Source organism: Sitophilus oryzae, unplaced genomic scaffold (genome assembly GCF_002938485.1).
Source record: "Sitophilus oryzae breed Bouriz unplaced genomic scaffold, Soryzae_2.0 scaffold_306_pilon_pilon, whole genome shotgun sequence".
In the NCBI taxonomy this organism is placed as follows: domain Eukaryota; kingdom Metazoa; phylum Arthropoda; class Insecta; order Coleoptera; family Curculionidae; genus Sitophilus; species Sitophilus oryzae.
Genome location: NW_022146870.1, coordinates 127,289 through 155,221, shown reverse-complemented (window position 1 = coordinate 155,221; position 27,933 = coordinate 127,289). Strand labels below are relative to the sequence as shown.

The 27,933-nt window shown below is 31.8% G+C and overlaps 1 protein-coding gene across 9 annotated transcripts in view; it reads right to left on the bottom strand.

Annotated features, from left to right (window-relative positions):
• Positions 1-27,933, bottom strand: part of LOC115884623 (23 kDa integral membrane protein-like) — a 77,107-nt gene that overhangs the window by 14,248 nt on the left and 34,926 nt on the right. For 3 of the 9 annotated variants that reach the window (XM_030903265.1, XM_030903262.1, XM_030903269.1), the window contains exons 3-5: positions 15,175-15,360; positions 9,422-9,508; positions 4,680-4,874 (exon numbers count right to left, since the gene is read on the bottom strand). In XM_030903265.1, coding sequence (XP_030759125.1) covers positions 4,680-4,874; positions 9,422-9,508; positions 15,175-15,360 — 468 coding nt within the window. Of the gene's footprint in view, positions 1-4,679; positions 4,875-9,421; positions 9,509-15,174; positions 15,361-17,365; positions 17,552-27,933 lie in introns of all 9 variants that reach the window. The other 6 variants (XM_030903264.1, XM_030903261.1, XM_030903268.1 and 3 more) reach the window with 3 other exon arrangements.

Genomic DNA, 27,933 nt, shown 5'->3' with positions numbered 1-27,933 from the left:
TACATATTTACAAAAAATCAACTTTACAAAAAATCGAAGGTCCCAAAGGAAAAAACACAGTAACTCAATTTTAGCAAAAATTGAGAAAGATGCATTTTTAATAGTTTTTAGTTGCCTTACTTTATTTTTAGATATTAGGTTACGAAAACGAATAAATCACATACAGGGTGGCCCATCGAAAACGTTCCGCAAGACATAACGGCCAGGGTATTTTTTCTTCATAAAATCCAAAAACACGTCAATTTTGTTTGTGAGGGGGACAACTTTTGCTCCAAAAATGATTGCAAAATCTTCAACCCTCTAAGCGAGGGTGTCATCCCCCAACTTTTTTCAAATGGGAAGGGGGTCAAGTGGCGCCGCAATGAAAATAGCTTTCTATTCTCTATATTTCCCCGCTTCGTTTTTGAAAATCGGTCGAGTCATTGAGAAAATATGAAGAATTGAAATTTGAAAAGTTTATTTAAAGATTTATCAGAGTAAATGATAAGGATAAATTCCTTCAACCAATTTGCAGTTTTTTCTTATTATTTCTAGATGTTTACGGATTTTTTCACTTGCCACAAGGTTGAACGATCAGGTGCGGTAGTTGCTAGATAGCTGTTCTGTGACTTGTGCGTTGAAGTTGTTCTCAATATCGTTAAACTGGCCCACAATAGAATTTACAAAAATACCAGCCCACACGTTCAATTTCTGAGGGTTTTGTGTGTGCACCTCGTGAAAACCCCTCGGGTTGTCCTCAGCCCAGTACCGAGAGTTGTGCCGATTAACTACACCGTTCAAAAAGAAAGTACACTCATCCGAAAAACACACATTACATAGGAAATTATTATCATTCGCCACTCGTTCACTCATAGTTTCACAAAATTGCAAGCGACGATCAAAATCGTCTTCGTTGAGTTCTTTTTTGTACCAACTGAATTTTGTACGGGTGGAACTTGTGTTTTTTTTAATATCCCTTGGACACTTGTACGATTCACGCCAGCCTCATTGGCTAATTTTCTTGTACTCAGCGTACTATCCATGGCAACTTGGCCCAATACGAATACCTCCATAGCTTCATTTACTACAGGATTTTCCCTCTGCCTCTTTTTATTCGTAACGGAACCAGTTTCGCGAAATTTTGCTACTACGAACATTTCAAATTTCAATCCTTCATATTTTCTGAATGACTCAACCGATTTTCAAAAACGAAGCGGGGAAATATAGATAATAGAAAGCTCTTTTCATTGCGGCGCCACTTGACCCCCCTTCCCATTTGAAAAAAGTTGGGGGGTGTCCCCGCTTAGAGGGTTGAAGATTTTGCAATCATTTTTGGGGAAAAAGTTGTCCCCCTCACAAACAAAATTGACGTGTTTTTGAATTTTCTGAAAAAAAATTACCCTGGCCGTTATGGCTTGCGGAACGTTTTCGATGGACCACCCTGTATGTACATTTATTAATAAGTGGTATATGTCTTATGGTGCAGACAAGGTTTTGTAATAGTATATTTTGAAATGAGATGTGATAAGAAATTTTAAAAAGATACAATAGGTAACTTATTTTACAAAAAAAGCTTTCGAAAAAATACTGCTAAAATATCTGCTCTTAATCACTGATTTAAGACATATATTTTCTAATCACTGAAAGGATAGTAACAATAGTTCTCTTACTATGTTTATTTAATAGTAATTATTATTATGAAAACTTTCCCTGAATATGAAAGAAATATTCATATTTGACGATTTGTTTTTATAAAAGTTCGGTAAAAAGTCTCGATAAAAAATGAACGTAAACTTTAACACCCATCAATGATAAAATAGTAAAAAACCGTTATATACAGGGTGGTTCGAATTGTATTAGGGGAACTTCTGCAGTAAATTCTGCATATAAAAATAGGTAAAAAGTTCGTATGAATTTATGTCCTAAATGCTTCGTTTCGGAGATACAGGGTGTAAAAGTTTCATTTTTATTTCGATTTTTCCAAATAATTTCTGAACTTATATCGATATTTGGATGAAAATTGGTGTGTGGGTGTTTTTATATGAGAAATTTGATCCTGATGTTTTTTGATCGACATATGATTGAACGACATATTATGATCGACATATTTTTAACTGGTTTGAACGGTAATAACATTTCGTCCGTACCTGTATAAAACTACTGAGTAGTTATTATGTTCCTGTTATGTACATCATTGAATTAAACTTGTTGGGCAGTGTGAATAAACATTTAGTAGAAGCTAAAACTTACATTTTCCTAGCAAATGCTTAATTTGCAGTGAATAAAAATAAGTATTAGCTTTTTCTAAATATGCAATTAGCAAAAGCTAAAAGTTCTCCCAGACACCCATTTTCATCCAAATATTGACGTTACTTCTACACCCTGTATCTCCGGAACTAAGTATTTTAGGACATACATTTATGCAAATTTTTTTATTTATTTTTATCTGCAGAATATGCTGCCGAAGTTTCCGGAATACAGTTCGGACTACCCTGTATTATAAAATATTATCTACAAAGATAGAGTAAAATTATCTATTTAATAACTTTTGCTGTAGGCATACAATATGGTCATAAGATATTAAACAAGTTAGTACTTTCATCACTCTGTATGTTAAATGGTAATTCAAATAAACAACAAATGAACTTTTGTTTCGCAATGTGAATAGCCTACCAAGCCCACAAAAATGTAGGCACGGAAGGGAAAGTGGTCTACTAGATACAGTATCAACGACTACTCTCTAAATAAAGCTTTAAAATTTGATAGATAAACACACGTGGCCATGAGAATTGTTTACCATCATCACGAAGCGAAAATTCTAAACAGGAGTATAATAATTATTAGTATTCCGTCTTTAAAAATGACTATTTGTTTATTTCGTGACGCGCTTTTAGAGCGTTAACAAATCACGATGTGCTAAAATGATTCATTCATTTTTAATATTTATAATTAACGAAATAATGTTATATCTCATAATATCTCACTTCGCGGCTGTCCCACGTAATATCACAGTAACTGATATTTTTTCCAAAACTAAGAAATTTATTACGCAACTACAACACAGTATCTACATGAGAAAAATCAATGAAAAAGATCACATTAAGTGCAACAGTTACTACCCATAGAGAAACACAGTAATCGTAATGCTATTACCACCGATTAACACATATTTATCAGTAAGATGGAGAAACTAAATAAAACAGGGATATATTCGGTCCCTTAAGGGTCCCTTTAAATATCCTGTTTAAACGGACCGATTACAAAGCGCATGCGTATGATGAATCGCTACCACTGATCGCTACAAAAAAGATGTGCCACAGATTAGGTATTTCAATTGAACATACATTTTTTACAAATTAAGATCTACTAGCTATCTCTATGCTAGATAGACATGCAAAATTTGAACAGTTTTGGACAAGCCGATTTTACATAATTTAAGAAAAAAATTCAGGCTGTTCAGCATACGCGCACTCGAAATCGAACCATTTTATGAATTAGCTACAAGCAAAATCTTTTAGGAAGAACGCATTTTTCTGAGAAAGTTAAAAATATAAAAAAAAATTCACTTGTAAAAACGACCTGGGTACGACCCCGGGACCTACTATTATGCAGTATGATGAATTGTCAATATTAATTGACATCTAAACTCTGTTTTAAAATAAATTTTCAAGAAATGATCATGTATGCATATATATTAACATAATAATCGTTTGATAAGTTTTATTTTTTTATGCAACAGTAAATATTCAACTGAAATAATGTCTACGGCAAGTAATATTCCATCGTTAATTTCCTATTATGTGGTTTGGTTCTAAATATATATAATGAGTTCTTTGTCTCTCTACAATAAAATACACTTAATCGATATTAAAAAGCATATATAACTAAGTAATAGGTTTACGTGAGCATTTAAATAGTTGTTGCTAATAGATTGGTTGCTTAGTAGTTGTAGTTGCTTATAAATAGTCAAACAATTACATATTTTATCAATGAATTTCGTTTTTAGAATTTCTTCAATTAGCCTATTTTTCTATAGTTTTTAATTTTCTCTTAAGGGTATAATTAAACATTATTTATATAAAATATGGTACTTTTTATTTCTGTTTGTATTAATTTAAATTACTTTAAAACTGGTTTTATTTAATTTTCTATCTGATTTTAATATAAAAATAAATTGACTAGTTTTGATTATCGATATAGCTGATGTTTTTCCGTAGGTCTTATATAGAAAATCGAAATCATTTTCTGATACAAAAAATGGAATATTTACAAGTATTCTTCAATTTTTTTTAGCACAAAGTTACAAGCGAGGAAGAACATGTGTTGTCAGGGGAGGATGGGAAATACCCTATCCCCCATAAAACAGAAAAATCCCCATGTATGATGAGTTCTAACTCAAGAATGGGAAACACAATAGATCTTTAAGGTCGCGGTGATTAAATTATTCTACATTCTACAAGCGTAGATAAAACAAAATAACTTATTGGATATAAAAACAGTTTTAGGATTATAAGAACCCATTTTTATTATATAGTATCTACCCATTTAGGAATAATTTTGAAAAAAAAGTTAGGTTCTAGCGTATAAGCAAGGCACTGACTTGTTAAACAAATAATAGCAATAATCGTTAGTGACGTGCAAGGAAAAATATCAATTTAGCTACAAAATCAAATTTTAAGTAGAATTTAAATTGTCTGTACCTCTACGAATGCGATTCCAACTCCAACATATACCAGAACGGTAGTACTGGCATGGATTTTCTCAACCAAAGTGTCGTAGCAACCGACTTGATGGTATACGGCGGTGTCTCCCCAACAGAACTTGTCCAAGCAGCAAGAAATTGGTCTGATTTTGTCGGGCCAATCTTTTGGACCATCAACACCACAACATTTAAACTAAAAATGAAACATGCATACTTAGAAATAACATTATTTATTTATATAAAAAAGTAAGATTATTTGAATTTTCTTACACCCTTTTTCAGAAAACTAAAGTATTTACTGATCCTAGGTATCAGGTATCATAATATTATAAATGTGTAGGGTATTTCCATGTTATTGAGTTCATTTATGGATAAAGTACTCAAATAACTCACGATTTATCACATGTACTTTTTTTAATTAAGTTTTCTTGTTGTTTTGGTTCTTCTGTAATTATTTTGGAACAGGCTGAGATATTGGTATAATTATACGAGTAGATTACAGTTCTTATACAGGGTGTGCGTGCATTAGAAGTTTCTAGAGAACTACAATATCTAGACCGGAGATTTTTTACATTGGGTTTTTGGTGGCTGTGGTAATCACTAAATTTGACGTCTAGGCTGTACAATTTTTTTTGAAAAGCAATTTTTTTCCTCCACAAGTTTAAATATGTTTTTTGTCAAAAACGGTTAACGTTAGATATACAGGGTGAGTTTCGTACGATGTTCTCTAAGGGTATCTAGGAAACTACTGAAGATAGAGAGTCGGTTAAATGGGGAAAGAATTGCAGTTTTGTGGGGTCATAAATATGCGCCTTTCAGATTTTTGAAAAAGTTCATGGTTTACTAGATATTTCGAAAAAAACAAATTTTGGCTATTTTAAAAATTGTCCCTAATTCCATTATAATCTATTTCAGACAAAAAAATTTCAGATAAAAGTTGTAGATAATCACATCCTTAATGAAACTGTGTCCTCCGTTTTTTTCTAAAGCCTGTCATTTTTGGGATGACACAAACATATGTTTTTTTAAATGGAAATCATCGCTGGCCATGACATCATAAAAAGCGCTATTTTTTAAGCTTTTCAGCGATATAAGATATAATATGTTTTTTTTGAAAAATTACTGAGTTATAGCCAATTCTTATAATTTTTAAACAATTTCACTTAGTTAGCTATGAAAACAAGTTTAATCATATTTGCTCTCAGAAATGTAAAGCTGTCACATCTAAACTTTGTAAATTAAAATAAACAAAAATTGTAAATATGAATTTTTTAAATGAAGAAAAGCGTGTAGGATTATTGGTTCAACTTTTCTTGGCCATACACTTTGGCCATACATTTTCGAGAATACGTTGACCGGTGAATGTTACGTTTTTTACAGAACGGGATTTAAGACATGTTTGAAAAGCTAAATTTATTTATAACCAATTCTTATCTTTCTAGACTAATTTCACTTAGATTGCATGGTATTCTTCTTCTGTGTGGGTTCGATTCCCACACCCGGCATTTCATCAGCCGACTATTTTTATTAAAATAAAAATAGTTTGGGTACCTAGGTCGACTCAGCCTTAAATGAGTACTTGGGATTCACAATCCTGAGGTAATAATAGGCGGTTGAAGCGTAGTGCTAGCCATATTACCTTCTGTGTATACCGAACGGCTCTAGTATAGCAAGCTGTACCTTGCTACTCCCAAGGCGTCAAACGCTATATACGGGAGCTATTATTATTATTATATTCTTCTTCTGTTATGATTTATAACTTATAAAAAGTCAGAATATATTATTAAACGGTTCTTTACAATTTACGTTACACAAACTAACTTAACGAAATATTATCACTACATACATTTTAAGTTATTTTAGAAAATATTCAAAAAAAACCGCTATTGTTTTGAGTTGCATCTTTAAAAGTGAATTACTACGTATTCTCACAGAAGGACCGATTTGGTTTGGTTTGGTACTTAATTAAACTTCTCTCGTACCGCCACAACGAGGGCCTCTCTTAATTTATAAGTTTTTTTGTAAACCTTATTGCTAACCATACCGCATAAAAAAAAATCTAAAATGGATAGGTCAGGTGATCGAGGAGGCCCATGCAATTGGTCCACCTCTTCCTATCCCTGAGTTTGCATTATTATGATATAAATAATTTTTAACATTTTTTTCATTATGGAGGGGGCATTATAATGAAAGTCATGTTGCAACGACTCTATTGATGCGCGAGTATTTACATGCTCTTCTTCACTTGAAAAATTCATATTTACAATTTTTGTTTATTTTAATTTACAAAGTTTGCATGTGACAGCTTCACATTTCTGAGAGCAACGGCGCGGCGCGGCGATTGAACTTGTTTCCATGGCTAACTAAGTGAAATTGTTTAAAAATGATAAGAATTGGCTATAACTCAGTAACATATTATAGCTTATATCTTTAAAAAGCTTAAAAAATGGCGCTTTGTATGAAGTCATGACCAACGATGGTTTCCATTTAAAAAAACATATGTTTGTGAATGTCTCAAAAATGACAGGTTTTAGAAAAAAACGGAGGACACAATCTCATAAGGATGTGATTAGCTACAACTTTTATCTGAAAACTTTTGTCTAAAATAGATTATAAAGGAATTAGAGACAATTTTTAAAATAGCCGAAATTTGTTTTTTTCGAAATATCTAGTAAGCCATGAACTTTTTCAAAAATCTGAAAGGCGCATATTTATGACCCCACAAAACTGCAATTCTTTCCCCATTTAACCGATTCTCTATCTCCAGTAGTTTCCGAGATACCCATAGAGAACATCGTAGGAAACTAAGAAAAACAGACTACCCAACTACTGCCAACACAGGAAGTTAAATACCTGGGAATAACCCTGGACAGTAAACTCCTGTGGAACAGGCATATTAAGAACACTACCAGCAAAGCCATAAAGGCTCTCATGATATGCAGAAGACTGGCCGGAAATAGATGGGGCTGCTCCCCTAACATTTTGCGCTGGATGTATACCATGATAGTAAGACCCATGATTACTTATGGAGCAGTTGCCTGGTACACAAAACAAGAGCAACGGACGGCAAGGCTAAACCTATGCAAAGTCCGGAGATGCGCATGCGTTCGCATCACATGCGTTTGCATCACAGGAGCCATGAGAACCTGTCCAACAGCAGCAATGGAGGTCATTCTAGATCTAACACCACTGCACATTGTCATTGGTAGATATGCCAATGCGACAATGATTAGAATGGTCACTAACGGAATTAGTACTGGGAGAATTGTCAGATCAGGGGCTTGGAACACCCTCATAAAGGAAATACCACTCCTGCAACTCCCAGTGGGCGATATGCCAAGAACGTACAACTTTGAGAAACATCTCAATGTAGTATTGAGCAATAAAAAGGATTGGAAAAGCGAAACGCTTGTCCAGCAGTTAAAAGACCATACCATAACTTGGTATACTGATGCTTCCAAAACCAATACGGGAACAGGGATCGGAGTGTTTGGGCCGAGAGCTAAATACTCCGAACCAATGGGCACTTACCCTAGTATCCTACAGGCGAAATCTACTCTATCGAAAGATGCGTACAACTTATCTTAGATAGGAACTATCGGAAACAAGAAATAGCCATCTTGTCTGATAGTCAAGCAGCGTTAAAAGCGATCAACTCAGTATCAATCAATTCGAAATTGGTCAAAGAATGCATTAGAAGCTGAATAAATTAGGCAAAAGAAAACAAAGTCCTCCTATTCTGGGTGCCTGCTCACCAAGGGATGAGAAGGCAATGAAAAAAGCAAATAATCTAGCTAGGAAAGGAGCGAACACTCCACTAACTGGACCAGAACCGTTCTGCTTTTCAAGTGGTAACCAACTCAAGGCGGAACTCAAGAACTTGGAAGATTCCATCCGCAACCTGGAATGGAAATCTTGCAACGGTCTAAGATACTCGAAGAAGTTTCTGAGGGCTTATGATCAAGAAAAATCACAGATCTTCCTGGGTTTAAGTAAGAACAATCTTCGGATTGTCACGGGGTTTTTAACAGGACACTGCCTCCTCAATGAACACCTCAGTAGATTGAAACTAAGAAGAAACGGCGAATGCAGATTCTGTGGGGAAGATGGGGAAACACCAGTACACCTCATCACTGAGTGCGCCGAGACGACAACCATTCGTGCCATGAATTTTGGTACGACTGATATTGGAGATGGAGGACTACCCTCTATAAAACCGTCGATAGATACTGGCTTTTGTCAAAGCCCTGACTGTATGATGAGTTATGACTCAAGAAAGGGGGACACAATGGATCTGTAAGGTCGCAGTGATTAACCCCCCTCCCACTCATTCTTCTAAATCGTAGGAAACTCACCCTGTAGAGTATTTAATATAAAAATTAATAAAATTTTATAGAGAACTTAAATATATAACAAAAAATAGGGGTACCCATTTAAAATAAGCAAGTTGCTGTCAACTTGTAGTTCTCTAGAAACTTCTACAACTAAAAACTTCTCTCAAAACTTCTTCAACTTATTTATAAAAGTACCGTATGATTGAAAAAAAAAACTGCGGCGATGGCTATGAAATGAAGATCGCTGTCATTTTATATGTAAAATCATATGGTTGTCATCGATGTTCATTTCCAAGCTAACTGGACATCGTTTTTCCGATCATACGGTATATTTCTCTGTTTCCAATCTGTTAATACATAATCAAAATAAATCGATAGAATATAATATTTCCCTAAAAATACTTACTTGTCTTTGTAAGACGTCCCAGTAGTTCTTGTCTCGACCATCAATAGCATCGTATGCGGTACCATAAGTACCTCCTGCTCCGACATTCTGAAATTACAATTTATTTATATTTACATCTTTAATAATTTTAGATTCGTCCAATGAAGCACATGCACGTATAGCAAATTATCAAGCTTTTACTGATTATGTATTTGAAGTCTTCCAAATTTATTATCTTTAGTGAATATGTGGGCATTATTCAAAGTAAAGAGAATATGTAAATTTAGTTATGACCCTTAAGCAATACGGAAAAGATTTGCCAACAATAAACAGGTGTTTTTTGGCGTTAGTATGGACACTTTGAAAATAAAAAAAAATCTGTGAAGAGCAAATTAATAAAGACTTCTAATGAAGATTTTAACAAATTTGTAGGGTGTTAGAATGTTATTTTGTGTCACTTTTAATATTTTTTAACTTTTTACATGATTTTTTAGCAAGTTTTGTGATTTTTTAAGCAATTTGTAGCTAAATTATTTGACTTTTTAGTATCTCTTTCTAAATTGAAAATGAATTTGAAAGTTACCACCTGTCAATTATACGAGGGAAAACAAAATATTGATATTTTGGTGAAAGTTTGAAACACCCTGTAGAGTACGTTAAAAAAGCAAGGATTTTATCATCAAAGAATCATTTTATCATCTAGATGTATATTTTCTCTATAGTTTGTTTCTTGATTCATCACAATAGGTTTATTTTTTTTGGAGATATTAGCTTTTGAAGAAGATACTAAAATGTTTTCGTATTTTTTACATTTAAACCATGCTTTTGCTTTTGGTCCTAGTCAACAGACTTATAAAATAGTGGTTATGATTTATGTAAAATGTCACTGTTTTTGAAAAATCATATTATTATTGTCTGTTGGGCAGTTTTGGTTTTAAGTTCAAAAGTGGATCTCTACCATGATCAATTAAAGCAACAATAGCCGGTACTTTAGAACTTAAAATCATCTCTACTAGAGTGAATGTCAATAATAATATGCCATTTTAATCACAGTGATATTACAAAAACAATAAACACTATTTTATAAGTATGTTGATTAGGACCCAAAATCAATGCTAAAATTGCGTTAAATTCGTCACTGTCTTATTCAAAAGTGAATATTTCCAAGAAACATAAAGCTATTGAGAAAAGACGTACTTAGATGATAAAATGATTTTTAAATTGCTTTCTTTCTCTATTATCAACTTTTTCTTTCTCTGTTATCAACATTTTGTTTTCAAAAAACAAAAAACAAACCATTGAGGAAAGATATAGAGAGAGTAATTTTTAAATTCCTTGCTTTGTTCACGTACTCTACAGGGTGTTGCAAACTTTCACTTAAATATTAACATTTTGTTTTCCCTCGTATAATTGACAGATGGAAACTTTCATTTTTAATTTAGAAAAGGGCAAAAAAAGTCTAATAATTTAGCTACAAATTGCTTAAAAAATATTCAAAATCGGCCAATTTGAAAATATTCAATTAATTGAACTTTAAAATACATCAAAATTTTAATGTGCCCGTTTTTCGTGACGGTAAGTGTATTAGATAGCACCTTTTTTGAATTAAAAATATCATTATATCACAAATGGCCTTCCTTTTTAACTACATTTTTTAAATTTGATAAAATAATTAATTAATTATATGATCATTTGTAGTGGCGGCTCGTAAATTCTGAAGGAGGCTGAGGTGGGCAAAGTCTCCATAAGAATAAATTTACCTGTTAATTTTAGGATATAAAGTCTATCTTTCTTGTATTCATGCTTAAAATACTCGTACATATAATTATTATTTGACTTTATAAAGTGTAGTTAACGTAAAAATGTCAATTATATATTTATCTTTGCGATTGAGAGACTATGTGCTCCTGTGCCTCTTTAGGACCACACCCAACTAAACATTTGTAAAATTATTAAAAAGAAAGGGCATATGTATTTCTTTAAAATGAGTAAAAAATGTGTCATACCGTAACCACCGTAATAACTAGGGCGGACAGCTGTGACGTAAAAATCTTGTGACGTCACCAACTTGAGGCGCAATTTTATTTAGCAGCGTTGATAATTACCCGATAAAAGTGGATCTTTTTTCACTCACCAGATAGATTTCGAAGTTTTAAACTGTCTTTTTCCGAGTTATTAAAAATATTATAGTATATAAAAATAGTTTTAATAGAATACGGAAAAAATCATACCAGTCAATAAATGTTTTTAATAAAGGAATATTTTAAGTTCACAATAGTGTATAATATGAGAAAAAAACAATAAAAAAATAAATATTTTTTATAATATATATTATGCATTTTATCGATATTTTACGCCCCCTACACCTACGGCGCCTGTCGTAGCACGTAGCGGAGTGGTATTGCCGCAGTTGACAGTCATCGATTTATCGGTAGGTGTGCGGCCGTGGTAAGTGGTAATTATAATCGATAATACAAGGGTAAAAAAAGTTATAAATCTGTAAAAAGAGGTGTATAAACTATAAAGTGATTATAAGTGTGTGCAATTATACAGTTTAAAAGGTATAATGCCTTGGGTTTCCAAAAGATGAAATTACTAATATAGTTTTATTTGGATATATAATTTTTAACAAAGTTTTGCAAAGCCATGTTTTTCAAAATTCACAATAAAAAATATTTTTATCAAAAATATCTTTGGATTACATTAAAAGTAATAACACCATTATTAAAATTTCCGCAATGTACTATTTATAATGCTAAGTTATTGTAAAAATTGTCATAAATTCTATTAGAAATACACGTCTGAAAAACTACTGTTGTTAAAAAATAATGATAGACTTGGAAAAGGAAATAAAAGAAACTCAGACACACTTAGAGCATAAATAAATACAATGACGATGGATAATATGAGATGGGATATCAATCTGATGTTTTTTTGAATTTTATGTTTAATTATTATTTATTAAAAATTCGGTGCAATTAAAGTTTATATCCATTATATACGTATAAAGTGTATCAAATGCAATCAAAGTTTAGGCCTCCAGTTGATGACGTCACGAATAAGCTGTCCGGCCTTGTTATTACGATGGTTACGGTCATACACTTCTAATACGGTATCTCATTTAAAACATATAGTTTATGACAGTAGCATGGATAGCCAATGCCATTTTTGGAAAAATTCATTAATTTTTTTAATGAATGTTGTTGCTCAAAAATTATTTTAGCTTGTTATTTAGCCTGTTAAAAGCGACACAAAATAAAATACACTAGTCCTTATACAGGATGAGTTTTAAATAAGTGCAAACATTCTCAAGGGTGCTATATTTCGACCTCAGGGACACGTCTATGAGGTTTTTTCGCAAAAATTGTTAAAAATCCGGTATTTTATTTTAAATGTTCCTGTATGTATATTTTGGAAACGTTTTTATAACTAAGTTCGCCGCAAGTTTTCACAAGTTTTAATTTGTTAAGCTCTGATATTATACCATGGTTACGGTACTAAAAGGGAGGTAAATACAGAAAAGATCCGGTGGCTCTCAAACTTTTTTCAAACTAAATAATTTGTTTTTAAATGTACAAACTAGTAGTGGGAACTATCGAATGAATACTATCGAAACATTCGATAGTTGCAATTCATTCGAATAATTCGATAGTTAGTAAGAAAACATTCGTTGAAAACTATTCGAATAAAAATTATCGAATAGATCCGTCATCTGCCTTGAAATATTGTATTCTAGTAATTCGGCAGCAAAAACCATTCATTTATAAAATTCATTCATTTATGAAATTCATTTACTCGTCAGGATCGATTATAATAAAATATTAACTGAATTTTAGTTGTCGCCCGGCGACGTAGGTTTCTTTCCGAGAAACCCGACAGCGGTCGGTGGCAATGCTATGAAAGAAGCGGGCATCTTTAATTTTTTGCGGAGTCAGATATAAATAAGGACACATTATTTTTTTTATTGAGGTGCTAGTATTTACACAGAAAATACATTATGAAGGGCGCTGTTGCCATATTTTGGTATTAGTTGATATTAGCAAAGAATATTATTGTTTGGCTTTAGTTAGTTAGGGTTAGTATGTCTATATATTCTGCATTTTTTTTTATTAATATTCTGTTGTTACACTGCAATAATACTTGTTATTTTGGATGTAGGAAAATGATTTTAATGTTTTTAAACAAAGACTGGTTTAATAAATAATAATAACAGTAACAATTTGTTATACCTATTAACAACAAAATTTAAAATCATTTAATATAAATATTTTTTTAAGTAGTAGCAAAATATAAACAACAAATTAGATGTCAAAATTATTTATATTAGATCCTATTTAAAAATAATATAGTCTCTAAATTTTTGTGTGTGGCAACGTTGGTTTATTAAATAATAATAATTACAGAACTAATTTGTTATATTAAGAACAAATTTTAAAATCATGAAATATAAACATTTATTAATTTTCTAAGCATGCAGTGTAATGGAAGGAAAATATAAATAAAAAATTAGAAATCAAAATTATTTATATTAGGTGCTTTATATTACTATTTAAAAATTATATTTACTTTTACTGGCATTTACTTTCAAAAATAAATGAAATATTTCTTCGCAAAAAACTACATGTAAGAGAATTAGCATAAACAAAATACAAACATCGTTAACTTTTTTTTTAAATTGGCACGTGTAAAACTTTCATTTTAATTTTCTCACCACATAGTTTGAGTTCGATAACCATTTACTTAACCACATTACTTAAATATGATATTAAGTTCAACTAATTCATATTATTAAAACATCTAAAATACAAATATGTATTTTTAAAATTAATTGTAAGTTCATCTCATCTCATTAAAAAATAGCCATATACCATATAAAATTAAATAATTGAAAGATCGGACTACGGAAAACCACACAAATTTTCGGAAAAATTTTGACCACCTGCACATGCACACAATCGTCATTAAATAAAATTAAAAAATAACTACTATTTTAGTATTTTAACTATTTTAATAAACGCAAAAATAGCACAGTATTTATACGGCGAAGTTATAAAAATTTGGAAGAACTAATAATGCACTGACGCATACAAAAATCAAACGAATACCAAATTTCATTTATCAAAAGCATTCGATAGTCGTGGCTCAACGATAACCATTTAGTCGCACGGCGAGGTTGTCACATATGCTTTAGTATACAAATGAATGAATGATTTTATTCGAATAAAACTATTCGATAGTTGAAATCATTCATTCATTAACCATTCGATAGTCTAATTCATTCGATAGTTCCCATCGCTAGTACAAACATAAATAACTCGGTTATTTCGGAGATTTCGGAAATCTAGCAGCCCCGAAAATATTTACCCGTATTTAAAACTCACTCTGTAACTCCAAAAAAATAATCTACTATTATTCGATTAATTCCGGTATTATTACAGACTTTCTTTTTTTTTCTTTTTCATTATCAGGCCTGTACGTAGTTTTAGTAATCAATCATTTTTATAAATGTAAATTTCTATTTTTTATTGCTTATTGCATAACCTATCATGTATTCTTATTTAATTAAAAAATAATATTAATTATTCTGAAAGCTTGACATTTGGAACAATAATTTGTATCCAATAAGGCTCACTACAAAATACTTAATTATTTTTCTATTTAGTTAGTTGGTCAAGTCTAAATTTTGAAATACATTCTTAATACAGACAGCAAAAAACACAAGTACATAATCTTTACATATGTATATCATCTGATATGTACGTATATGTACTTACACGGTCCCTGCTTACCGAAACGTCGTAATAGTTATTATCTCCTCTAACTCCTCTAGAAGATAACACGTGATGTAGGGATTCCGAGAGAGATTCTTTGAAGGCTACTTTGTAGTCTGTCTTGAATACAGCAGCGCATATACCAACTGTCAGTTCCATGATGAAGATGGCGACTAGAAGGCCAGCAAACTGAAAAAAAAACAATATTTTAGCATTGAATTATCAAGAGACAAGAAAGATTGTGTAAATTTTGGACACTTGAGGATACAGTCATGATCATTTTATTTATTAACAAAAACTTTTAGTTACGTCATCGAGGGCGCGATTTTTAAATTAATTGTTACCAACCAATGACATATTCGGCGCCGCGCTTACTAAGTGGAATTTAAATTTCCCGCTGGGGATTAAGTTGGCAGCTCTGCTGTAAAAAATGCCAAGTTGCCGCATTTATATATTTATTTATTTCCTGACATTGTCATTCGTTTTGACACTTGAGTTTTTTATATTATGAGTTTTTAGTTTAAATAGTGTTGTGACACTTTAACCTTAAAAATGTTTACTAAGACCTCGCAGTCAAACATTGTTCTTTTAAGAACCTCTTTTAGTGCGAAGTGTACAAGATATCTTAATTGCCGTAAAAAACACATCGCAACTTTATTACAATATTTTGAACGGGAAAGCGGTAGTAATGGACCTTTATGTCCCTTAAGCACTGTTAAAGAGGTGAGTTTTGTCGATGTAAATAATAACTATTTATACAGGGTGAGTTTCCTCCGATGTTCTCTATGGGTATCTCGGAAACTACTGGAGATAGAGAGTCGGTTAAATGGGGAAAGAATTCCAGTTTTGTGGGGTTATAAATATGCTCCTTTCAGATTTTTGAAAAAGTTCATGGCTTACTAGATATTTCGAAAAAAACAAATTTCGGCTATTTCGAAAATTGTCCCTAATTCCATTATAATCTATTTTAGACAAAAAAGTTTTCAGATAAAAGTTATAGATAATCACATCTTTAATGAGATTGTGTCCTCCGTTTTTTTCTAAAGCCTGTCATTTTTGACATATAACACAAACATATGTTTTTTTAAATGGAAACCATAGTTGGCCATGACTTTAAGCCATTTTTTAAGCTATTCAGCGATATAAGCTCTAATATGTTTTCTTCGAAAAATTACTGAGTTATAGCCAATTCTTATCATTTTTAAACAATTTCACTTAGTTAGCCATGGAAACAAGTTCAATCGCCGTTGCTCTCATAAATGCGAAGCTGTCACATCCAAACTTTGTAAATTAAAATAAACAAAAATTGTAAATATGAATTTTTCAAATGAAGAAAAGCGTGTAGATATGGTGTTGATACTCGCGCATGAATAGAGTGGTTCCAACAAAACTTTCATTAAAAAATAACTACTATTTTAGTATTTTAACCATTTTAATAAACGCAAAATAATACAGCATTTATACGGCGAAGAGAAATTTGGAAGAACTAATAATGCACTGACGCATTAAAAATCAAACGAATACCAAATTTCATTTATCAAAAGCATTCGATAGTCGTGGCTCAACGATAACCATTTAGTCGCACGGCGAGGTTGTCACATATGCTTTAGTATACAAATGAATGAATGATTTATTCGAATAAAAACTATTCGATAGTTGAAATCATTCATTCATTAACCATTCGATAGTTCAATTCATCGATAGTTCCCATCGCTAGTAAGCAAACATAAATAACTCGGTTATTTCGAGATTTCCTGGAAATCTAGCAGCCCTGAAAATATTTAATTCGTATTTAAAACTCACTTGTAACTCCAAAAAATAATCTACTATTATTCGATTAATTCCGGTATTATTACAGACTTTCTTTTTTTTTCTTTTTCATTATCAGGCCTGTACGTAGTTTTAGTAATCAATCATTTTTATAAATGTAAATTTCTATTTTTTATTGCTTATTGCATAACCTATCATGTATTTTTATTGTATTAAAAAATAATATAAATTATTCTGAAAGCTTGACATTTGGAACAATAATTTGTATCCAATAAGGCTCACTACAAAATACTTAATTATTTTTCTGTTTAGTTAGTTGGTCAAGACTAAATTTTGAAATATATTCTTAATAGATAGCAAAAAACACAAGTACATAATCTTTACATATGTATATATCATCTGATATGTACGTATATGTACTTACACGGTCTCTGCTTACCGAAACGTCGTAGTAGTTATTATCTCCTCTAACTCCTCTAGAAGATAACACGTGATGTAGGGATTCCGAGAGAGATTCTTTGAAGGCTACTTTGTAGTCTGTCTTGAATACAGCAGCGCATATACCAACTGTCAGTTCCATGATGAAGATGGCGACTAGGAGGCCAGCAAACTGAAAAAAAAACAAAATTTTAGCATTGAATTTTCGAGAGACCCAAGAAAGATTGTGTAAATCTTGGACAATTGAGGATATAGTCCTGATCATTTTATTTATTAACCAAAAATATACGGTTCATATCAAATAAACTTTCAGTTACGTCATCGAGGGCGCGATTTATATTTATTTATTTTAAATTAATTGTTGCCAACCATGAACATATTCGGCGCCGTGCTGACTGTGGACTTTAAATTTCCCACTGTGGATTCAGGTGACAGTTCTGCTGTAAAAAATGTCAAGAATGTCAAGTTGCCGCATTTATTTATTTCCTGACATTGTCATTCATTTTGACACTTTAGTATTTTACATTATGAGCTTTTAGTTTAAATAGTGTTGTGATACTTTAAGCTTAAAAAGGTTTACTAGCAGACCTGGCAGTCGAACATTGTTCTTTTTAGAACCTCTTTTAGTACGAAGTGTACAATATATCTTAATACCGTAAAAAACTCATCGCAATTTTATTAGAATATTTTGAACGGGAAAGCGGTAGAATGTAGAATGTTTAGGAGGGGAGTTAATCACCGCGACCTTATAGATCTATTGTGTGTTCCCCTTTCTTGAGTTATAACGAGTTATAACTCATCATACAGTCTCAGGGCTTTAACAAAACCAGTATCTGAGACGGCTCCACAGAGGCCAGCTCTCCATCCTCGACATCAGACGTACCAAGGTTCATGGCACGAATGGTTGTCGTCTCGGCGCACTCAGTGATAAGGTGTTCTGGTGTTTCCCCATTTTCCCCACAAAATCTGCATTCGCCGTTGTTTCTCAGTTTCAGCCTACTGAGGTGTTCGTTGAGGAGAAAGTGTCCTGTTAGAAACCCCGTGACAATCCAAAGATTGTTTTTACTTAAATCAAGGAAAACCTTTGATTTTTCTCGGTCGTAAGTTCTGAGGAACTTTTTCGAGTGTCTTAGACCGTTGGAGGACACCCATTCTATATTACGGATGGAGTCTTCCAGATTCTTCAGTTCCGCTTTCAGTTGGTTCCCGTTAGGAAAACAGAACGGTTCTGGTCCAGTTAGTGGAGTGTTCGCTTCTTTTCTAGCTAGATCATTTGCTTTTTCATTGCCTTCTATCCCTTGGTGAGCAGGCACCCAAACTACACCGACTTTATTTTCTTTGCCTAATTTGTTAAGCTTCTCTAGGCATTCTTTGGCCAACTTCGAATTGATGGTTACTGAGTTGATCGCGTTAAGTGCTGCTTGACTATCGGATAGGATGGCAATTTCCTGTTTTCGATAGTTTCTATCTAAGATAAATTGTACGCATCTTTCGATAGCGTAAATTTCTGCCTGAAGGATACTGGGGTAGGTGCCCATTAGTTCGGAGTATTTAGTTTTCGGCCCAAATACTCCTATCCCTGTCCCTGCTTTGGTTTTGAAAGCATCAGTATACCAAGTGATGGTATGGTCTTTTATATGCTGAGTAAGCGTTTCTTTCTTCCAATTCTTTTTATTACTCAATACTACAGTGAGGTGTTTCTCAAAGTTGTAAATTATTGGTATGTCATCCACTGGGAGGTGGAGAAGTGGAATTTTATTTTTGAGGGTGTTCCAAGCCCCCGACCTGAAAATTCTCCCAGTACTGTTTCCGTCAATGACCATTCTAATCATTGTCGCATTGGCATAACTGCCGACGACGATGTGCAGTGGTGTTAGGTCTAGAATGACCTCCATTGCTGCTGTTGGACATGTTCTCATGGCACCTGTGATGCAGATACATGCCAGTTTCTGTACTTTGCACAGGTTTTGCCTTGCTGTACGTTGCTCTAGTTTTGTATACCAAGCAACTGCTCCATAAGTAATCATGGGTCTTACTGTCATGGTATACATCCAGCGCAAAATGTTAGGGACGCAGCCCCACCTATTTCCCGCCAGTCTTCTGCATAAAATATCTGTTGGTAATTTACATATTTAGTTTTGAGCCATTTCTGGCTCCAATTCAATCAGCAATCGACACGAAAGAGAATTAAAAAATATTGACTCAAAACTGACAACTGAAGAGACAGCTTTATTTATTTGTCAAATTACATAGAAACCAACGCCAATCCAGAACAATATTTTTTCTACTCGTAATAAATTCCTTGAAATAATAATTTCTGAATATTTTTTAAAACGTAACTCGCTATGGGAAAAAATATTGTTTTATACACGACGATAAAACTTCATTATCGTCTCCCGAAATTAATTCACTCTTTCATAACTTTATATCTTCTTTGTTAACAAACAAAACAAGCTTTTTACAGATGACTTATTGGTGATCTAACTAACCTTAACCGAACTTAAAAACTTGGTGTTTTTACTTATTATAAAGCTGTAAAATTCTGGGTCAGTGATTCAATGTTTTTTTTTACTTCGGCAATAGGTCGTACTGTATTGAAACGCGACTTGAAATCAACCGCTTATTTTGTAATTTTATGTTTTATTTTAAAGGTCAAATTTAATGGTTAATTAAATTTGTTTTTATTTTTGTGTCACCGTTGGTGAATGTCGACTGATATACAAATTCTTTCAGCGAAAACATTAATAGGAGTGAGTACTTTTCCCTTTCAGATATCCGGACAGGAGAAAGTCTAATATATGAAATAGAAAAAGGTACTTAATGACTTGTCAGACGTTACTTCAGAGTAATAAAAAATAATAATGCGTTTTTATGCTTGTCTTGTACAGGATGTTCCATATTTGCTACTTTATCGTTCGGAAATATGAGGTAAGCGATACCAATTAAACTTTTAGTGACGTAATTAAGGGCGCGATTTTTAAATTCATTGTTACGAACCATGGACTCCCGAAATTTCCCGCTGGCGATTCAGGTGGTAGCTCTGCTGTAGAAAATGTCAAGTTGCCACATTTATTTATTTATTCCCTGACATTGTCATTCGTTTTGACACTTTAGTTTTGTATTAACAGTTTTTGGTTTAAATGAATTCTGTTATGATATTTTAAGCTTAAAATTTTTACTAACAGAACTTGCAGTCGAATATTGTTCTTTTTAGAACCCCTTTTAGTGCGAAGTATACAAGATAGCTTAATCTCAACCTTAAACTAACTCATCTCAACCTTATTAGAATATTTTAAAGGGGAAAGCGGTAGTAATGGCCCTTTATGTCCCTTAAGTGCTGTTAAGAAGGTCAGTTTTGTTGATAATGAACTGTTTATATATTTATAACTAATTTATTTTTGTTTCCTAAAATATTTTGATTAAAAGAAAATATGTAAAATAGGGCAACGCTGTGCCGGTCCAGCTTAATCACGCGTCTAAAAGTTTATTTGGTATAATCTATACAGGGTTGTTCACCACATACAACACGGAGTATTGTAGCTAAACGATGAGATTTTTACAAATTGTAAGTTTGGGGTTCGTTGAAGGACTATTAGAGCTACAATTTAAAAATATTTTTACAAGATACAGAGTGTCCCAAATAAATATAAAATATCAAAGTTGTATTTTTTTAAATGGAACACCCTGTATATTATTACATTTTTAGTTTCTACGATTAAAATAAAGGTAAATTTGATTAAGGTTTATTATACTTAAACCTTACCGTTTTTGAAATATTTTCAATTTTGTGAAATTGCAGTAAAAATTTTAAAGCTTCATTTCTCCAAGGGTATCAATGTGTTTAATACTAAATATTTAATGAAGTTTATTTATTGATCAGTTATTGTGTTGCAATAATAAAAATAATACTACCTTATACAGAGTATCTAAAAATTTATTTTAAATAATTATTAGCTTCAAACGGCAATAACTTATTTAATTTAAATGGAATGCCCTGTATATTTTAGGAGAATCAGATGCACAATTAAATTGTCTATCAAATTGTATTATACCATTTTTTACCTATCCCTTCAAGTTTTCGTAGAAAATGCATTTTCTTATAATTTAGACCTCATTTATCAATATATCAATGGAATATTGACATTTTAGATTGTTTTTAAAGCAACAAATGTACAAAATGTACAGACTAGTAATATTATCGTTTTTAGCAAAACGATAATATTACTAGCCCATTTGTATGCAAAAAGAAAACTATTTAAATCTTTATAAAAGAGTATACCATTAATTAAATATAACACCATTATTTGCGCCCATATACTAATTAATTACATACTTAATTGTGTTCGTTATTAAATTATTATAAATAAATGTGGATTTGAGTCAGAAATCAATATAATAATAAGTTATCAAATTAAAGTCTCTGTAGTTATAAATAAGCATTTATTAAAAAATGAAATATCATTTTTAAGGTGTTACTTTTTATCACACTGTCTAATGCCCATACAAAATTCAGTTTTTTAGTATTTGGAGCAATTATTATTAATCAAAGCAAACAGTCAGTTAATGTTGTTTGAATACTGGAATCATATTAACTGATCCTCTTTAACAAATATTTAAACAGTTTTTTTTTATTTTTTAATGAAATAAACGAATTATATCGGCAATATTAGTATCTGTACTCTTTAAAATTTGGTACATCTTTAAAAATAATCTAAAATGTCAATAGTCCATGGGTATATTGATAAATAAGTTCTAAATTACAAGAAAATGCATTTTCTACGGAAACTTAAAGAGATAGGTAAAAAATGGTATAATATAATTTGATAGACAATTAAATTGTGCATCTGATTCTCGTAAAATATACAGGATGTTCTATTTAAATTAAACAAGTTATTGCCGTTTGAAGCTAATAATTATTTAAAATAAATTTTTAGACACTCTGTATAAGGTGGTATTATTTTTATTATTGCAACACAATAATTGATCAGTAAATAAACTTCAGTAAATATTTAGTATTAAAAACTTTGATACCCTTGGAGAAATGAAGCTTTAAAATTTTTCCTGCAATTTCACAAAATTGAAAATATTTCAAAAACGGTAAGGTGTAAGTATAATAAACCTTTATCAAATTTACCTTTATTTTAATCGTAGAAACTAAAAATGTAATAATATACAGGGTGTTCCATTTAAAAAAATACAACTTTGATATTTTTTACTTATTTGGGACACTCTGTATCTTGTAAAATTATTTTTAAATTGCACCTCTAATAGTCCTTCATCGAACCCAAAACTTACAATTTGTAAAAATCTCATCGTTTAGCTACAATACTCCGTGTCGTATGTGGTGAACAACCCTGTATATAGAGAGTCTAAAAAAAATAGTGTACCAAACTTCAGGGGCTGATTCTATAGATCAAAAAAAGATGCTTACCGAGAAAGTTACAGTCCTTACAACAATAATACCCGTAATATGTTTTGTTTATTTATCAAGGCACTGGTAAACCGTTTTTTTTTAAATTTGGTATATTAATACACACATGTTAATGCTAAATGGTATGGCGATAATATAAAGATCCGTTACAGTGTTGCAGTTCTGAAAGGTTACTTTCCAGTAGCCTCGAGGGTAGTTTCTTCTGAGACAAAACTTTTTTATCTTAATAAATACAGTAATTTCAACATGTGCCATAAAAGTTAGTGTTTTTTTACGTCAAAAAGACCTGTCCGTTTATTATGAAAGATTAGGATGTCGATTTGAGTTTAATCATGTGATTTAAGATCATTTTTGATAAGTCACTAGAAGCCTTCTAGCAGGAATGTTTTTAGATACCAAATACGCTCTAAAAACCTACAAGATATGTTTCAAGTGCGGGCAATAAGGCCTGTAAATATTTTCAAGGGCTGTAATTTCGTCAGAAAGCATGTTAAGAACTTTTTGATTGATTTTTATCTCTGGTATACCCACTGAAGTTAAGTCCATTATTTTAATTTTAATCTTAATCTTTTAGCGAAAGAACATACATATATCGCGTTATGTCAAATGGAAATGTGAAAAGACCGCTGGTTTTGAAGAAGTGCTATTTTCATATTTACTTACAGACAATAATAAAAATTGTCATGATAATAAAATTAAAAAAAACTACTTTGAAAGAAACTTATTTAAATTTTATGATAAATTGATAAATACAGACTATATAAAAAAAGAAAGAAAAGGAATGAAATAAATATTTAAATTTACAATAAAACTTTTCAATTTTTCTTTTATTAATTTATATTTATTTTTCTTTTCAATTTAAAGAAGTAAATGGTTGAAACCAGAAATATTCTTTGAAATGTGTCAGTTTTAAATTGTGACATCGTTATGCTTTTATTGTTTTTATGCTTTTATTATTTATGACAAGTTATGCTTTTATTTATGGAAGTCAAAAACAATATTTTGTAAAAAACTATATTTATTTTTTTTTCATCCTAGCCATTTTATCACCTCTGAGTTATTTGTCTTTACATTTTTTTTACTTTGATATTACTTTTGCATTTTATGTCATCAATTTTTAAGCTTTCATTTCAATTATTTTATGTTTTTTAAAGAATGCCCTTATTTTGAGCTGTTTATTGAGTAGTTTAAAAATAAAAAATAGAATGGAAACAGGGTCTTATTATTAAACTCCCTAAAAAAGGAGATACCACTAACTGTGACAACTGGAGAGGTATTGTTTTGTTAAACACCATTCACAAGATAATATCTTCTATAGTTCATTTAAGGTTAAACTCCTATATAGAGCCTACTCTGAGAGAGAACCAAGCTGGCTTCCGACCGAACCACTCGTGCATTGACCATATTAACACATTGCGCATTATCATAGAGCAGTCAATAGAATTTAGGTCACCTTTATTCTTATTATTCATAGATTTCGTCAAAGCTTTTGACAGCCCCCATGCGATGGTATGGAAAACTCTAAAAGAAAAAGGTGTTCCGGAAAAACTAATTAATATAATCAAGGAACTCTACAGAAATACAGAATGTAATGTGTTGCACAACGGTAGAACCAGCGACAGTTTTAACTTAGGGACAGGAGTAAAGCAGGGTTGCACATTATCGCCGCTTCTATTTAATATCGTGCTCGACAGCGTTTTGACTAAAGCCACAGCAAACATTAGGGGAGTACAATGGACTCTGACATGCATCTGACGGATCTTGATTATGCTGATGATATCTGTCTCACAACGCAATCCTTCAAAAACATGGAAGTGATGCTCAGACGTCTAAAAACAGAAGCAGACAAAGTAGGATTAAGCATAAACATCGACAAAACAAAGTCAATGCGCATTAACACAAACAACAACACTCCATTCAATGTAGGAATCAAACATGTCGAGAATGTAACAGAGTTTACTTACCTGGGAAGTATTCTAACAGCAAACGGTGGCGCAGACGCGGATATTGTCAGCAGGATCAGGAAGGCGCAGCGAGCCTTTGGCCAACTAAAATCAGTTTGGACCTCCCGTCAACTCTCCATACAAACAAAATTAAGAATATTCAATTCCAACGTCATACCAGTTTTATTATATGGCTGCGAGACATGGAGAGTGACAAAAATATCCATCAACCGTCCACAGGTGTTTATCAATCGCTGCTTGCGGAAAATACTTAAAATCTTTTGGCCAGACACTATACGTAACACCGACCTGCTTCATCTTACAAACCAACAAGAAGTAGGCATTGAAATCCGCAAAAGAAAATGGGGTTGGATAGGTCACACTTTGCGGAAACCAGATAGTAATATAGCGAAATCAGCGTTGGAGTGGAATCCTCAAGGAAAAAGAAAGCACGGACGACCTGCTCAAACATGGAGACGTTCCATACTGGATGAGCTTCAACAAGTAGGGTCAACATGGAAGGAAGCAAAAACAACTGCCAAAAACAGAACCCGATGGAGAGCTTTCACTGAAGCCCTTTGCTTCGCTTAGGAGATATAGGATCCTATATATATATATATATATATATATATATAATATATATATATATATATATATATATATATATATATATATATATATATATATATATATATATATATATATATATATATATATATATATATATATATATATATATATATATATATATATATATATATTTTTTTCATCCTAGCCATTTTATCACCTCTGAGTTATTTGTCTTTACATTTTTTTTACTTTGATATTACTTTTGCATTTTATGTCATCAATTTTTAAGCTTTCATTTCAATTATTTTATATTTTTTAATGAATGCCCTTATTTTGAACTGTCTATTGAGTAGTTTAAAAATAAAAAATAAATTTTCTTTTAATTTTAAGATATTTTATATAACCTTCACTAGTAATTATACACTGATGTTACCACTAATTTAATTAGGCAATTTAAAATCAGACGTTAACAGCTAATTCGACCAATTAAATCTAATTATGTTATTTAACGTGTAAAAAATATTAAATAATATTTTTACACGTTAATAATGTCTATTTTAAGATATAATAGTGTTCATCAACAGATATTTTTCATTAACAGACTAAAATCTTTGCTAAAATATAATAAATATTGTTCTTAAGGAATTTTTAAAGGATATATAAATAGACAACGGGTTGGATTTATAAACAATATTAACATATACCAAAACCGGTTTATAACTAAATAAGTGTTATAGCCGAAGTTATTTATTCTTAATCCTTGAATTGGCTCCGACAACAGCATGTATACGTGGTTTTAATGGTGTAAATAAGTTTTTCGTCATCGATTTGCTTTATAACTTACATACGTGATATTTTCTCCAAGTTTGGTTATATTTAATTATGTTAATTTTGCCAATTAGTTTTAATACACAAGTATATATCGGGCGATCAAATAAAAACGATGCTACAGTAAGTCAAAAAAATATCGTATCAGTTATTTTGGTCTCTTAAATGCTTATGTTAAATGTAAAATTATAACATTACTTAAATATAATTATGTTGGCATGTGTTGGCATGTGTATTCAGCATAGGCAGACCTTTAAAAAACTATTTACGTTTAGCTGTAAAATGAATAAGTGAGTCAATATTTGGACAGTTCAACATTTGCATGGGATTTACTATTTCCAATGATGATGTAGAATGTAGAATGTTTAGGAGGGGTGTTAATCACCGCGACCTTACAGATCTATTGTGTGTTCCCCTTTCTTGAGTTATAACGACATATCATCATACAGTCTTAGGGCTTTAACAAAAGCCAGTATCTGAGACGGTTCCACAGAGGCCAGCTCTCCATCCTCGACATCAGCAAGTTCATGGCACGAATGGTCGTCGTCTCGGCGTACTCAGTGATAAGGTGTTCTGGTGTTTCCCCATTTTCTCCACAGAATCTGCATTTGCCGTTGTTTCTCAGCTTCAGCCTACTGAGGTGTTTGTTGAGGAGACTGTTAGAAAGTGTGTGGAGTTAGAAAGGAGTGTCCTGTTAGAAACCCCGTGACAATCCGAAGATTGTTTTTACATAAATCAAGGAAAACCTTTGATTTTTCTTGGTCGTAAGTTCTGACGAACTTTTTCGAGTGTCTTAGACCGTTGGAGGATATCCATTCCAAGTTACGGATGGAGTCTTCCAGATTCTTCAGTTCCGCTTCTAGTTCGTTCCCGTTTGGAAAACAGAACGGTTCTGGCCCAGTTAGTGGAGTGCTCGCTCCGTTTCTAGCTAGATCATTTGCTTTTTCATTGCCTTCTATCCCTTGGTGAGCAGGCACCCAGAGTAGTTCCAATAATCATGCACCATCCGGTATACGATCTATGGATGTTATATGTAGGATATCAATGAAAAGAAGCATGGTAAATCGAATGTTCCAATAACGTAATAAGAACAACAGGTCTTTTTGGAACTATGCCATCCATTATGGAGATTAATTACATCAACCTTGCATGAGATGGATCCTCATCAATTTTATGATTCATCTCGTGATTCATCATTACATTACAAAAAAAACGCTATAAATCTAATTAAGAAATCGAATAATGCATTAAAGCAATATTCATTTATTTAATAATAAAAAAGGCAAAAAGCATTATTAATACAACTATAACAAAATAATATTCTGCCTATATTTTTCTTTAAGATAGACATAATGAAGTATAATAAATATTGAATTATTACAGTTTAATTTTTTTCAAACTAAGAATCATACTTAAATATAATTATATGATCTGTATGTAATATTTATCGTACATTTTACCTGATACATGAAAACCTGACAGTATAGATTTAAAAAAAAGTAAATAATTATTATAAGCATACCAATAATCCATTAGCAGCTAATTATTTTTAACACTTTTGTTGTAGTCGTTAATTGCATTTCCTTAACAATGTTAAGCAGATCTAAAAAATTGTTGATAAAGACTATTTCAATCAATGACTAAAGAATAAAAGGACTAATAACAACCGAGACCAAATTGTTACCATATCTCCAAACAGTGCCGTGGCCGTGGCACATACTTTTTTTAAATTAGCTGCTTCAAGAGGTATTTATATTTTTGATAAATCTTTTGACTACGCTT